We start from the raw sequence: 16,306 nt of genomic DNA, 5'->3' as shown, positions 1-16,306 counted from the left end.
AATAATCAAATGACGTGAAACACAAGTAACTTCTTTCATGCCATCCTCAAGAAGCACTGCCCTCTTGTATTACAATATTTAGAATAACAGACCTACGTGGATCTAATGCTATTCTGTTTCCCTAACTCGGAATAATCACAGACTTTCTTAATATCAAAAAATATTGACACAATAATAGAGCGACCAGCAACTCTCAGAGGATGATTTTTCTATCGCATTAAACACCAAACAAATGCAGGGCTCTGAGGGTCCACATTCAGGCGTCAGACTGAACACTCCTATCTCGTGAGCATCACAGCAAGAAAATGTTCTAAGTTCGGAAAAAATCCTTTCCTTTTATAAAATCTCTATTTTAATATAAACAACAGAAAGGCTATTTATGCCACTAAATCTGTCTGTCTGGGTAGAAGTCCAAAGAAGTCAGACAAAGGACTTGGGGAAAGTACCTTTGCTGAAAGTACCAACAGTATATACAGCAGGGAAGCCATACACAGGTGTCACTGTTCTTTGCATTGGATATAGCTTCTAAAAAAAAGCAGGCAGCTCTGAAATAGACTAAAAGTTAGGAAAGGCCATATGAGGGAAGAAACAGAACTGAAAAAAGAGGACCTGACTCAAGCACCCACTTTTTCCTGAATCCCAGTGAGGATTTCTGGAATGGCTCAGTTCTGTGAAATCTACATGCAGACATGCACATGCATCTGCAACACCCAATGTACATTTCTATAGGTTAATGGCACAGCAGAGGAAATAAGGGGACAATCCTATCTGGTCTCAATTTCCAAATGATACACCCAGTCTTTAGCGGTGATTTTAAATCTCAAGAAATTTCACTTTTTACAGCAGGTCATCTCTTGGTATGCTCAACTCTGATTCAAAATATCTGACTTCTGTGAATAGATATGTTTAGAACTTTATTATCTTAACTTTAAAAAAGACTATTAGACTATTAGGAATTGAATCAATGTATTCATGACTCAAAAGGGTTAATGAAGTGTCCCAAGTAACTTCTAGAAGCTGCTTAGTCATTTTAAGAGATCCTGGTACTTGCTGGAGTGTATCGACTCTTGCACCTTCCAACTGGCATATACGTTTAGTTTTTTTTTTTTTTTTTTTTTTTTTTTTTTTTTTTTTGCTGTACGCGGGCCTCTCACTGCTGTGGCCTCTCCCGTTGCGGAGCACAGGCTCCGGACACACAAGCTCCGCGGCCATGGCTCGCGGGCCCAGCCGCTCCGCGGCATGTGGGATCTTCCAGGATAGGGGCACGAACCCGTGTCCCCTGCATCGGCAGGCGGACTCTCAACCACTGCGCCACCAGGGAAGCCCTAGTTTTTTTTTTTTAATTAATGAATTATTTTATTTTTGGCTGTGTTGGGTCTTCATTGCTGCGCGCGGGCTTTCTCTAGTTGCGGCGAGAGGGGGGCTACTCTTCATTGTGGGGCACAGGCTTCTCACTGTGGTGGCTTCTTGTGTTGTGGAGCACAGGCTCTAGGCATGTGGGCTTCAGGAGTTGCAGCACACGGGCTCAGTAGTTGTGGCTCGCGGGCTCTAGAGCGCAGGCTCAGCAGTTGTGGCGCATGGGCTTAGTTGCTCCACGGCATGTGGGATCTTCCCGGACCAGAGCTCGTACCCGTGTCCCTTGCATTGGCAGGTGGATCCTTAACCACTGCGCCACCAGGGAAATCCCTGTTCAGGTTTCTTTTAAAGAGGAGAACAGGCACTGAAACAGCCCTATATAACCTCTAGTTTTGCACTAGTAGGATGCAAATAATAGACTCTGGAAGGGTTATTTTTGTTTTCTTTTTCTCTCCTAATCCTTCTCTACCCTGACACACACACACACACACACACACACACACACACACACACACACGAGCACGCACCATGCCTTATCTGGTTGATATGTTCTCAACTGGTTCTACATTATCAGATGAGATACTCATTGAGGAGCTCATCTGGTCATGTGATGGACTTTCATAAAATATCAAAGAAAAATTAAAGTCCACATTAAAAACTGTTGAAAATAAACATAAACATAATGGTGAAACCTTAATTTTGATTTCTAGAAGTGCTCCAATACTCTTCAAAAACTAAAGCCATTACAGCTGGAAAATGAAATGTATGCATTATATTGTCTGTCTTTCTATTATCTATCTATCATCTATTTATCTACCTGCCATCTATCTGTCTATTATCTATCTATCTATCTGTCTAATATATGTAAAACTGCCCACCAAAACGGCTAAAATTAAGAAGACTACCACTACCAAGTGTTGGTGAGAATATGGAGCAACAAAAATTCTCACATATTTTTTTGATGGGCGTACAGAAAGACACAACCAATCTGGAAAAAAGGCCTAGTGGTTCCCTTCAAAACTAAACATTCACCTACCCTATAACCCAGGGATTCTGCTCCTAGATATTTTCCCAAGAGCAATGAAAACATATGTCCATAGAACAACTGTATAAAATCCATTCTCCAACTCTATCTATAATATCCACAAACCAGAAACAACTTGTGTGTTTCTCAATAGGAGAATGGATGAACACACTGCAGAATATTCCTCCAGTGTAATATTATTCAGCAATAAAAATAAGCAATCCATTGGTACAAGCAGTAAACGGATGGCTCTGACAAAAATGTTATGGTGAACAAAAGAAGCCAGGGTCCATACCATATGGTTCTATTTATAGGAAGTTCTAGAACAGGCAAGAAAGTAATCTATGGTGGAAAAAATCACAACAGTGGTTTCCCCTAAAGGGTGGGGGCAGGGACTTACTAAGAGGGGCATGAGGGAACTTTCTGGAATGATATTCCGTATCATAATGGGATTTGGGGTTGCATAGGTGAATGCACAGGTCAACACTTAAGATTTGGGTATTTCCTTGTATGTAAATTTTCCTATGAGAAAGAAATCAAACAAATATTGAACACTAATTAATGATACACATGCTGCAGTATTAGGAAGAAAGGGAACTGATACCTGATACGTGCTTTAAATTTCATTGAAAAATAAGATGGATTAATGGATGGATAGAAGAATGAATGAACTGATGGATAAGTAATAAAGCAACTATAGTAAAATGTTAATTGTAGAATCTCAGTGGCCTGCATGGGGTATTCCCTATAAATTCTTTCACTTTTTTAATGGCCAAACGTTTTCACGAAATAAGATAGAAAAAATCTATTATAGTCCCATAATGGCATCATTTAAAATTCTATTTTCAGGATCATTATATAAGCAAAGAGGAACTAAGAAGCTTTTTTTCAAGAGTGAAAAAGATTAAACTTTTGCAAGTAGGTTCAAATATCAAATAAACACTGTATTTCACACCTACTTTGGAGTGAATGAAGCCCCTAGTTGATGCCTAAGGAGAACAAAGGCATCTGTAAATCCAAACATACATGAAGGGCTGTTTCGAAAATAACCACATCCTTCCCTACCCGTGACTGTCCAATTGCTGGGTTCTAACAGGTTTCTCTTGTTACATAAACAGCTGGCCAAATACTAATGGGCTCTGAACACAAACCAGAAGATTCTCCCAGGCCCAGCTGGGTGTAACCCCAACTCCCGCCCTGCTTGACTGGTCCCCCCTCAGGAAATCGTGAGAGTTACTAGTGAGAGCCCCTTACAGCTGCTACACATGTGCATCCCACACACCACCAAGCCCAGGAGATACTCTTAGGAGATGCCTAGAAGTGTATGTTCAGGGTGGCTTTCCAGGGCTCAAAGGCCAACGGGTACCACACAGCAGGTATTTTGTCTTTCTCCATACAAACGACCAGGACCATCCAGAGCCCTCTTATTACTGGTAAAATGCCATGAGGATCAAAATTGCATGAAATTCTAATTTAATCCTCCAAGTCAGAAAGCAGCCCAGTGTGAGGGTGAAGGCCAGGCTGCCCAGTGCTGCACGGTGGACTCTGTCACTCACTGTGTGACTTTGGGTAAATGGTTTAACTCCTTTGTGCCTCACATTCCTCTTCTATAAAATGAGACTGATATTTACAGCTTTCAGGATTGATGTGCAGATTAAACTAAGATAATCCATCAAGGGACTTCCCTGGTGGTGCAGTGGTTAAGAATCCGCCTGCCGATGCAAGGGACACGGGTTCGAGCCCCAGTCCGGGAAGATCCCACATGCCGCAGAGCAACTAAGCCTGTGTACCACAACTACTGAGCCTGTGCTGTAGAGCTCGCGAGCCACAACTACTGAGCCCGCGAACCACAACTACTGAGCCCGCGAACCACAACTACTGAAGCCCACGCGCCTAGAGCCCATGCTCTGCAGCAAGAGAAACCACCGTAATAAGAAGCCCGTGCACCGCGACGAAGAGCTGCCCCCCACCCCGTCGCCGCAACTAGAGAAAGCCCTCGTGCAGCAAGGAAGACCCAACGCAGCCAAAAATAAAATAATAAATAATAAAAATAAATTAATTATATATAAAAAAAGATAATCCATCAAAGTGCTCAGCATCATGCCTGGCAGGTAATCAGCGCCAAGTACCTGTTAGCTAATCATCCTGATGACTTTTTAATGTCTAAGTGAGTGAAGCTGAGACTGCCTGTCAGTATTACACTGATTTAACATGAAGTATAAGAGAGAGATTGCAAATATTGATCATTCAAAGAATGTAGTAAACCTCAGTTGTCAAAAGGAACGTCACTTCTAGGTTCTCAGGGTCAAAATAACAAAACTCGGGCTTCCCTGGTGGCGCAGTGGTTGAGAGTCCGCCTGCCGATGCAGGGCACACGGGTTCGTGCCCCGGTCCGGGAAGATCCCACATGCCGCGGAGCGGCTGGGCCCGTGAGCCGTGGCCGCTGAGCCTGCACGTCAGGAGCCTGTGCTCCGCAACGGGAGAGGCCGCAGCTGTGGGAGGCCCGCGTACCGCAAAAAACAAAACAAAACAAAAACCTCAGGACCACTTTAAATATAGAATTTGGCACTGCATAAGCTGCCTCCAGTGTTTAGATAGAGCTTAGTCCACAGAGTGTAGGGTCTTACAGTCTCAGGGCAGGAAGGGAGAGAAACCTCTTGTCCAAGACCCTTCTTGAGACTCGGAGAGAACACCCTCAGTCGTCTTCCTCTGGGCTCCCCTCAGTATCTCCAGCGGCTGGGAAATCTGCCTCCCTCCAACCCACCCCATCCACTGCAGACGCCGTGACCCATCTTTACACTGTGGCTGATGCAGGCAGGATGAGATGCCCAAAGCCGTCCCCGCCCTCACCTGGAACTTTCGAATATGTCACACTGAACAGCAAAAAGGACTGCAGAGGTGATGAGGGCTACGGACTGGAAGACGGGGAGACGGTCCTCGATTATCCGGTGGGCCCAACCTAATCACATGAGCCCTTAAAAGCAGAGAACTTTCTCTGGCTGTGGGCAGAGAGACAGGGTGGAAGGAGACATCAGAGAGACACGACCCGTGAGCAGGACTCCACATGCTGCTGCCAGTTTGTCAGTGGAAGGAGCAAGGTGACAACGGATACAGGTGGCCTTAAGGAACCAAGAAAGGCTCACGACCGTCAGCCAGCAAAGAAACAGGGACCTCGGCTCTCTTATTTGCAAGGAACTGAATTCTGATGACAACTTGACTGAGTTTGGAAGCAAATTCTTCCCCGGAGCCTCCAAGAAGGACCACAGCCCTGCTGATGCTTTGATTTTGGCCTTGTGATGCCTTAAGCAGAGACTCAGCTGAGCTGAGCTGTGCCCACACTTCCCACCCACGGAAACTGTGGGATAATAATGGTGCTGCTTCATGTCGCTGATTTGGGGTAATCTGTGAAGGTAGCGTAGAAAACAAATGCAATGGCCCTTAAAATATCTGAGGTTCCCCAACAGGTCTTCTGGTATCTTTATTTTTTTTAGACCAAACACTCTCTGGGACTGGACCATCTTTCACAAACAAGGCTTTGAGGCTACCCTCTTAGCTGCTCTGCTTTTAAGAACAACAACGAAATGCCTGGGGTTCCTCCATCTGATGAACTTGGTTCAGCTATTTCGGGGCTGAGCCTGTGATGACCAATAAGGATAAGGTTCTGTTGGAGGACTGTGTGAAAACAGGGGCCTCTGGCCCAGCTCAGCACTTGCTAACATTATGGACAGGTGACCATATGATATGGAAACCACAGCATATGAAGCCAAGCGACCCGACTTCAAGCTCTCCTTGGAACGTGTTCTAGAGGGTCAACAGAAAGCTTCAATCTGGCATCTAGGACCAAATACAGTCCTCCAAGTGTGGTGAGACCAGCACATGAAACGGCAGGCTTATTTCCTAATCCGCCTTCTAGAAACCACAAATTCAAGGCAGCCCAGGATCACCCAGGCAGTTTTGATAACCAGTCATACTTTCTACTCACTTTGTACTTGACTCATCTTATAGTCACCTAAAGATCCAAGTCTTTTCCCCATTGATTAAAACAAAAAGTCTTCCTTTCTATTCTAAAATTTTGTTATCTTTAACTCATAGTTACTGCCTGGGGAGAGGTTGGTTTGTTTGGTTTTGGATTTAAATCTTGCAAGCCCCCTGCCATAGACTGAATGTCTGTGTCCCCCGCAAATTCATATGTTGAAACCTAATCCCTAATGTGATGGTATCTGAAGATGGGGCCTTTGGGAGGTGATTATGTCATGAGGGTGGGGACCTCATGAATGGGATTAGTGCCCTGATTAAGAAGAGATCTGGCCTTCCCTGGTGGTACAGTCGTTGAGAGTCCGCCTGCCAATGCAGGGGACACGGGTTCGTGCCCCAGTCCAGGAAAATCCCACATGCCGCGGAGCGGCTGGGCCTGTGAGCCATGGCCGTTGAGCCTGCGCATCCAGAGCCTGTGCTCCACAATGGGAGAGGCCACAACAGTGAGAGGCCCACATACGGAAGAAAAAAAAAAAAAAAAAAAAGAAGAGATCTCAGAGAGCTCCCTCACCCGTTCTGCTACGTGAGGACACAGCAGAAAGATGGCCATCTACGAATCAGAAGTGGGCTCTCACCAGGCATCGCATCTGCAAACACCTTGATCTTGGACTTCCCAGCCTCCCAAACTGTGAGAAATAAACTGCTGCTGTTTATAAGCCAACCAGTCTATGGTATTGTTACAGCTGCTTGGATGGACTAAGACACCCCCTTTTAGTCTTTATTTCAGAAGAAAGTATGATCAATATCCCTGCAATGTACTCATCCAAATCATTAATAAAATATTATTAGAAATCAACTATAAATTATAAATAATCAAACAAATTAAGAATAGGCAAATAAATAGAATGTTAATAATAAAATAGAGACCCAAGTTACACGTGCTTTAATTCTCTCTGTTAAGATAGATTTCCATTAACAAATGCTTGTTGTTGACCCTTCTCTCTTAAGAGGAGAGATCTAAGTGCTAACTGTGGGGCTGAGGAAACAAAGCACAACCACACTCGACTACAACCGGTACAAAGTCATCCATGAGACTGCTACTAATTACTGGTTTGAAATCAGAGGTCTTACTAATGTGATTCACCTTATGGATTGAGGCTAGCTTTCATCAAAGCATTTATGTCTTTAGTTCAGCTCTGTCAAAATTACATTAAAAATCTTTCCTTCAATATGAATTCAATAACTTTTCTATTCGAATTCTGAGCTCTAAGAAGTCTAGGCAAATGAGATGTTCATTTGACTTGGACATGGTTGCCTCTTCTCATTACACTCAGGCTTCTCTATCCCTGTGGGGTACAGCTCAAAACAAAACAAATAAGAAACAAACCAATCTTTTACAAACTCAGTATTCACTTCCAAGTTAATTTCTCCTAAGCCAGCTTTTCCAACACCACTGGCCACTTCCCACAATCCTCAAAGATCTTGCCAGTTCTCATATTTGAGTATGTTTATGTTTTATATAAAGTTAAGCTTCAATTAAGGGCTCAAACTATTTGAACATATTAAATCCATATTTGATCATCTTACCACCCCACCCTTTGTAAGTACTGTGAGTTTTACCTAATTGTTTCTGCAACTATTATTCAGAGCTTCAGCTGATACTGGAAATCACTACAGAACCAACACTGTCCAACCAATGCTGTCCCTGCTTCAATATTTGATCACCAAAAGGACGTGTCTTACCTGACTTACAACTTTGAGGAGCACTAAGTGATGTTCTGTGTGCTTATGCTCTCTCAAATACAATTTCCTGTGGTCTACTGTGGACAAATCCTCGAAATTTCTAGAAATAAACATCATAGACAACTTACAGCTGTATTTTAGTCATGCAACTGTTAACGGTTTCATGTTACTCAAGAGATTCTTGCCTAATTACATTAAAGTACCTTGGTGATGTCCTTAATTTATTTTTCCATTTCTTCTTCAATTGGATTGTAAAATGTGAAAAAGTAAGCACCCCTAAAGAATCAAGCTTACCCCAAAATATACTGTCTCCTCCACAGCACCCTTTTATCGTCTAACAAGTGTTTAGCATACTGTCTTCATAAGGTAGACATTTCACATTTAGGATTTTAAGAATGGAAAAGGGGAGCATGGCTGTGAGTGAAGGGAAGTGAGGATGTACAACCATCACCCAGGGGACAAGGATGGAACATTCTAGCCGGAGGGGATGATCTCAACCTGGCGAAGAACGGAGCTAAAGCTGGAACAGGCATGTGAGGAAAGGCCAGACGTCATAATTTTGATGCCATACTTTGGGCAACGGGAAAGGAGTTAACGTGTCTCTGCAGGAGAGAAACATGAATTAAAATGGTGTTTGAAGAGGGCCACGTGGAAAGAGCCTGGGTTGAAAGAACAGACTGAAACAGAGGGAGAAAGACATGCTGCTTTGCACAAGTACCTGGGAGGGAAAATGAAGAGAGATGAGTGAAGGAATGTTGGTGAGATGGGAGGGGAAGGCAAGGATGATGCCTTAACAGGAGGCAAGGTCTTCGGCCTGCAAATAAGGGAGTCATTCTCTCCCTTTCTCCCATCTTTGTTTACCTTTAGGCTAAAGCCCTGAAATCCAGATGGTTCAAGCTTCTGTCCATTCTTGGGTCTCTCCTCAGGAGGAGACACTTCATTATCCTTCCCCTCCTCCCATCCCCACATCACTCCACCAAGTCGCCAGCGACCCCCGCAGTGGTGGCTCCCTTCTCTGGGCTACGGGTGAACGTTAGCCTTTTGCTCCCAGCGGGATAGGAACTGCAGGAGGCCAAGCAGTCTCCCTCTTCCTGTATTCGGGGCAGCGTCGAGGATTATCTGGGTGTTTCCATACTGCTCTGTCCTCCAAGTGCAGGAGGCGTCTTTTTTTTTTTAAATTTTACTGGAGTCTAGCTGCTTTACAACGTTGTGTTAGTTTCTGCTGTAGAGCAAGGTGAGTCAGCTGTACATATACATATATCCCCTCTTCTTGGATTTCCTTCCCATTTAGGTCACCACAGAGTATTAGGGTTCCCTGAGCTATACAGTAGGTTCTCATTAGTTCTCCATTTTATGTGTAGTAGTATACACATGTCAATCCCAATCTCCCAATTCATCCCACCCCCCTTCCCTGCAGGTGGCATCCTTAATGGCTCCCGTGGTCCCAGGCCCCCGAGCTGGTGGGGCTCACTGGCCCAAGAGAGGCAGAGAAACATCAAGGGGATGTGCTGAGCCTCTGAGACAACACTGGAGGCCGTTCCACGTTGGGGGTCCCCTATCATTTTATTATACGATAGCTTCGGGGGCTGATGGTGACATTCAGTCGTAACTTTCTTTGACCTCATTTAGTTACCGACAGGTATGTTTCGACAAGGATTAGAGCCAAGTTTAAAAGGAAGCCAAATTTCTAAAAGAGGCTACCGCTTCTCCCTGCAGGTGTGAGCAATCCCCGTGCTAGAAGGAACACCGATAATTGGATGCACCTTGCTTACAAATAAAAGTCACAGCCCACTGGGCTCCTCTGGAAAAAAATAGTTATTTTGGTGGTGATGGTGGGAAGGCCCTTAAGGCTCTCCCCAAGGGCCCCCAACAGGGTTCCAATTCGGCAGAATTTTGTTAAACAGATGCAAAAAGCCTCCAAATGGTATCTTCAGCAGCTTGGTCCCCCAAAGTGGTCCAAGCTGTACCATTACCCTGGCTGTATGGGTGCATCTCCTCTCACAGTCCTTGGGGGTCAGTCTCTGTATTGGTTTCCTATTGCTACCATAGAAAAGTACCACAACTCAGTGGCTTAAAATAACATGAATTTACTATCCTATAGTTCTGGAGGTCAGAAGCCCCAAATCAGCATCACGGAGCTAAAGCAAAGATGTTGGCAAGGCAGCATTCCTTCTGGAAGCCCTAGGGGAGAATCCATTTCCTCTCATTTTGCAGCGTCCAGAGGCCGCCTGCATCCCCTGGCACTGTCTTCATGGCCAGCAGTGAAACATCTTCACTGTCTCTGGCTCTGACCCTCTGCTTGTGTTGTCACACCTCCTTCTCTGACTCTGATCTTTCTGCCTCCCTTTTATAATCTTGATAATCTTCCCATCTGAAGATCCTTAAGTTGATTAGCTCTGCAAAGTCCCTCTTCTCATGTAAAGCACTACTGTATTCTCTGGTTCCAGAGATTAGGACATGGACATCTTTGGAGGCCATGACTCTACCTTCCCCAGGGTCTGTGCGGCTAGAGAACACCATTATCTGAGGTCCCCTCACTTCTTTGGGCCTGGGTTTCTTCACCTACAGAACAAGAAGTATAAACTTGACCAAGAAGCGCCTTCTGATACTATATAAACGCATCTACCTGGATTTAAAATCTACATAAATGTGCTCTCTATATGCACCCTTAAAATTACCAACTGTATGGATTATAAGGTAGAGAAAGGATCTAAGGGGACACCCAGATTTTGAGTCCAGCTGATAGAGAACTTAAGGTAAGCTGGATTGGAGAAGGAGGCTGGCAGCTGAGGAGTTTGAGGTCAGCTTCGTGCACTGAATGGAGACATCCAGTAGCTTGTTGGACAGAAGGAACTAGAGCTATGACACCAGGTCAAAGCAAGAGAGAGAAAAGTTGGAGTCATCCACGTAATAGGGTTTAATTACTGGAATCTCTATGGGTTAATAGATCCTGCAAGGGGTAAATGAAAGAAAAATGGGCAAGTGTTTGCAGCCTCACTTTTATCTGAGAGGAAGAGGAGCTGGCAAACATTTCAAACAGAGGCTTGATCAGAGGAAGGTGGAGTCGCCTTAAATACACGGAATAAACTGTTTATTTTAAGGGAACGTATTATGAAACCCTTTCTAAAGTGGTTAATTGCCTCAAATGTTGCCTGTTTACAAGTTTGACTTTACAAAAGTACGTAATGGTTTTCTGAATGCAGGGCATACCACTGGGTCACAATATAGAATTTTTAAGAACGATTACTTCTTATAATGAATTGGTCTATTTAGGGTGCTGATGCTTAAGTTAAAAAGTACTTTTAAAATACATTCACTTCCGTTTTTGCTGGAACTGAATAATTTAGCCAGGACTGTGGTCTTTAAAGGTCCTGAAGTCATATATAAAAGCAAACTATAAAAGCATTATTGATGTATATGTGTTATCACAGGGCAAATTCTTCCAACTAGATTTCTGAAATGTTTTTATATTCAACTTTTCCTTCAATATACAGTATTATACACGTCTGTTGTCTGTCCAACTTATTTCCGTGTGCTTTTTTAGTAAACAGTATTTAATAGAACTACTAAATTAGCATTTGCCAACAATAATGAAAATAAACAGATTTACAGACATATCAGTAATTTGTTTAAAACGAAGGCTTGATTAAAACTGAGAAAGTACCTTCATTTGCAAGCTAATAGTTCGAAAATCCATGCAATATTTTCTTTCTTTTGGTTAGATTTCTAAGCTAATAAGCTGTATGTTACCAAGTATTACAGGACAAGTACAAATAGGATACAAAAATAATTCTTAAACTCATCTCAAAGACTTTGCCAGAAATTCCCTAGACATTGCTGTTGCTTCTGCATAGAATTCCCACACCTGGTGTGCAAGGAAGTCCAGGGGTCTTGGCAAGTTCAAGTCCTGCAGTTTCCCAGGATGTGAGCCCATGAGTTTTATTTAGATGTTATGCTCTTAATATACTGTCAGCATAAGTCATGCCTGTTGGATGACCCTCCTGATAGCTTACATCCCTTCCTGGTCTTTCAACTGATCACGATGTTCTAAAAACTGAAATTTGAATTTGGCCAGGAATAGACCTTTTGCAGAGAAGAGAGACAGCCAACCATTCACCTCAAATGTTATGATAGATTGTAGCTTTTCTGAGAGGAACAAAAAAATAGCACATCATTGCAAAATACTTTACTGTTAGAGAATGAGCAGCAACCTAGCTCTGACCTTTCTTCTGGCACATAAAGAGAGTGCTGGGGTTCAAGAATACATCTCATAGAGCACGTCTGCACAGCTTACCACTCTTTAAGTAGGGGCCCCCTCTATCAAGCTGGTCTTAGTGCACAGTTGTGTAAGAAGTGGAGAAAGTCAGAATTAGTAGATACTTGTGAATAACGGTTTCTATAAATTCCCAGAAAAAAAAATTAGATACCATGACCACTTCAGGGCAACTCAAATGAAAACACTTCATAAAAACACGCAATCATATCTGGAGCTGGTTCAAATTCATGACCAGCAACGCCAAGCCTCATGGTGACAGCTAACTGTTGCCTTTGAAATCCCTTTTCTGATTCAAAGCAGCTACAGTAGGAAGAGCCAAACTTTAAATTTTATCTTGAATATATAAAGAGCAAAGTGATGCCGAGAAATTTTGCAGATGTTAGTTTCCTCTGACATAACAAAAAGGAAGGTGTCGGGCTTCCCTGGTGGCACAGTGGTGGAGAGTCCGCCTGCCGATGCAGGGGACACGGGTTCGTGCCCCGGTCCGGGAAGATCCCACATGCCGCGGAGCGGCTGGGCCCGTGAGCCATGGCCACTGAGCCTGCGCGTCTGGAGCCTGTGCTCCGCAACGGGAGAGGCCACAACAGTGAGAGGCCCGCGTGCCGCATAAAAAAAAGAAAAAAAAAAAAAAAAAAGGAAGGTGTCATTTAGGCCTAGGAATCTAATTGGGGTGCTCTGGCCTATGATTTACGTGTTTGAGGTCTCTAAGTAGTTTTTCCTAATCTAAATTTGGTTGGTGCATAACATCTACGAGAGCACAATGCATGTTCAAAGTGCATGATTCATAGGGACTTCCCTGGCGGTCCAGTGGTTAGGACTCCACACTTCCACTGCAGGGGCCATGGGTTTGATCCCTGGTCAGGGAACTAAGATACCACAAGCTGTGCAGCCAAAAAAAAAGTACGACTCATGGAACAGTTTCTACAATAAAAGCAAAACTCTTACAAATTAGGTTTCCGGGCAGGTAAACATGAAGTTTTTTTCTTAAAGTGTCTGCACGGTGCCCTTTAGTATATGCACTAGCTGTCTTCAATCCTTTACTCCTTCTTTCAACACAACCTGAGCACCAGCTCTGTGCAAAACCCTCTACAACCTGCTGCGGAAAATGCAAAGTGAAATCAGAGATAGCATTTGTCTTCATTGTGTATGTGAACCCCGAGAGCAGAGAAGACATGAATTTTAAAACGATGTTACAAGATAAGTGTCAAAATGGTTTGAAGAACTCAGTGGGGTGAAGGCGACCTTCTAAAGTCAAAGGAGCGATTGTCCATTCCCTGAAAACACGGTACTAGCTCAAAATCCAGATGCCAGGTAGTGAGACCCTGAGTCCTGGCAGAGCTCCTGGGCTCAGCTCTTTAAAAAGCCATCCTACCCAAACAAGGAAGTAATCCTGGGGAAAAATATTCCAAGATACTTGATCTCCCACTACAAACACACAATATACTAAGGTACTCCTAGCTGTGCAGAAATATCTCACAGGTTGACTTTTTCTCACTCACTGCACAGAATATTCCGTTTCTGAGACTTTCGTTACCAGATAAGATATTTAGCAGCAAGCTCTCTGCAAAATGTGGTGTTTGACCTAGACCTAGTAGGTTTTTTTCATGACTTTTTTGTTCCAGTTAAGGCTATGCCTTCCCCTATTTTATAAGTGCACAAACTTAATGTTTCCATATCCCTATTCCAAGTGCAAAACAAAAAATTCCACCCATTCTTTGGAATTAATGGCCTTGTTGAAACACAAATATCATATTCATTGAAATAGCTGATTCAAAGACCAGTAGGGGATTAATGAAAGAGGCTACAATTCAACACTGATGAGCTAATGTCCTAAACATTCATTTCCTACATGAAGAGACAGTCTTTTCTGTACCTTGCCAATGTTCCCCCTTCCGTAATATACATTACTAAATTTATACACAATTCAGAATGGTCTTGTTCCATCACAGCTATAGAAAAAGCGACGCATGAAAGAGACGCCAGCAAATGATACAGCAAGCGATGAATATGAAAACCTTGAATTCAACATGTAGGTAACAAACCAAACCCCAACCGACTGTGGGTAGAAACTCCCTTCCCTGTCTCAACATGAGAGGTGGAAAACCACCAGGGTTCTCTGCTCCCAGGCACTCCCGGGCTCTGGGTTCTGAATATTTGCCATAAGGAAAGAGGGCGAGCATATGGAAAAGGGCGTAAGGCAGGGTCCTAGCAAGAGGATGGAGCGAGCTGGGATGGAGCGCTCCCCGTGCATTCCGTCTGCTGGGCGGACTTCACAGAACACACACCTTCCCTCGAGGAAAGGACGCGGGCAAGGAGTCTGGGGGTCGGGGTGCGGGTGAGGGTCTCCAGGGATGCAGGGAAACCCTCCCGGGAGACCAGAGAGGCCCAGCGAGGCCCGGCATTGGTGTCCTGTGTGAACGCCAGATGTGCATCTACGGCGGCCCCACTCACCCTTTCGAAAAGCCAGGCAACAGAGAAGCACTCGATTTAAACCGCACAAACCCGTGCAAAGGAAGCTTCGGGCTTCCCCCCCAAACAAATTCTTATTTTGAAAGCAAAAGACAGGCTCGTGGCCATTCTCAGAGGCGAGTACATTCCTCCCAGGGCTGGAAAGCATATTTGCAGAGGCCAAAGATTAGACAAAAGCCTTGAGCTGGCGACACAGCCGTGGAAATGATTTTTTTAAAAAAAATTGATTAGGGCCTCCCAGTTCCAATTCTTTCTCCCCTTCCGGGGATGACTCCTGGGCCGCCGAGCAGAGCCCTTAAGGCCTGTTAAAGACGTCGCATTGGGAGGGGGAGGAGACCCCGAAACTTTCCCAAACTGCGGCAGGCTGGAGGCGGGCAGCGGCCACGGACCTCGGGGTCCCGGGGCGCAGGGGCCACCCCAGGGGCGGCGGCCACCCCCTCGGCCGCCGCAACAAAAGGGCCGAGCGTAGCCTTCGCGATCGGGCTTCGAGAACCGAGAACCGAGAACCGAGCCCCGAGGTGGGGAGCGGGCGATGGCGACCCGGGGGCTGCCGTTCTCGCCCGGGCTTAGGAGGAGATGGAGCCGCGTGTCCGCGGCGCGCATAAAGGACCCTCGGATGCATCCACACCAGCCACGCGAGGCGGCAACAGCTGATGCCACCCGCACCCCGGCGGCCCGCGGCCGCCCGGGAGCGTCTGCCCGGGTATCTCGGCGCCCCCGGGCGGCGCCGCCCCCTCGGGAGCGCGACGCTGGGGCTGCAGGCCCGGTGGCGGCGGCTCGGGCTCGGACGGCCGCGGCGACACAATGCGGCCCCGGAGCCCCGCCGCCGCCTCTGCCGCAGGCCCGCGGCCGACACAAAGCCCGCCGCCGTGCACCGACCTTGGGTTCTGGCGCCGGGTTCCCGCAGCGTCTTGGTCACCGCCTTCCAGACGTTGCAGCCCAGCAGGCAAAGCAGGAGCGCCGCCGACCTGCTCATCTCCGCGCCGCAGGGCCCCGGGCGGCGCGGGCTGGCCGACCACCGGCTCGGAGCGGCGCGTCAGGGGCAGCCGGCCGCCGCGCCTCCCTCCATAACGCCTGGCTCCGCGCGCGCCGGGCCCGCCGCCCGATTGGCCGCGCCCCCGCCCGGCGCGGCGCCAGGCCCCGCAGCCCACGGCCGCTCCCGCCTCCGCGCGCCCCGGTGGGTTTCCCCGAAAGAGCCGCCGCCGCGCCTCCGCCTCCTCCTTAACCCCTTCGCGCCCCGCCCGCGGCGGCGCCCAGGCCCCGGGCCGTGGTGCCACCTGGCGGCCGCGCGCCCACGTGCCCCGCCCGCCCGAGCGGCCACCCCCTCGGGTCCGCCCCGCGCGCCCCCCTGTCTCCCGGGAGCAGTGAACGCGACCTTGGCGTCCAGACCGCCCCGCTGCCCCCCTACCTCGCCTCTTGGGAAAAACAGTAGCTGCCTTTCAGGCCGAAACCCTCGCACCAGG

General features: G+C 46.4%; 1 protein-coding gene across 1 annotated transcript in view; it reads right to left on the bottom strand.

Annotated features, from left to right (window-relative positions):
• The window catches only part of FAM171A1 (family with sequence similarity 171 member A1), a 130,679-nt gene extending 114,734 nt beyond the window's left edge, over positions 1-15,945 (bottom strand). Inside the window, exon 1 of the mRNA XM_081227880.1 lies at positions 15,723-15,945. Coding sequence (XP_081084006.1) covers positions 15,723-15,819 — 97 coding nt within the window. The 5' untranslated portion in view covers positions 15,820-15,945. The remainder of the gene's footprint in view (positions 1-15,722) is intronic.
• Positions 15,946-16,306: the final 361 nt, after the last annotated feature.

Source organism: Mesoplodon bidens (assembly GCF_964165515.1).
Source record: "Mesoplodon bidens genome assembly, chromosome: 3".
NCBI classification, from domain to species: domain Eukaryota; kingdom Metazoa; phylum Chordata; class Mammalia; order Artiodactyla; family Ziphiidae; genus Mesoplodon; species Mesoplodon bidens.
The sequence above is the reverse complement of the archived record's forward strand: the minus strand, read 5'-3'. Positions and strand labels throughout refer to the sequence as shown.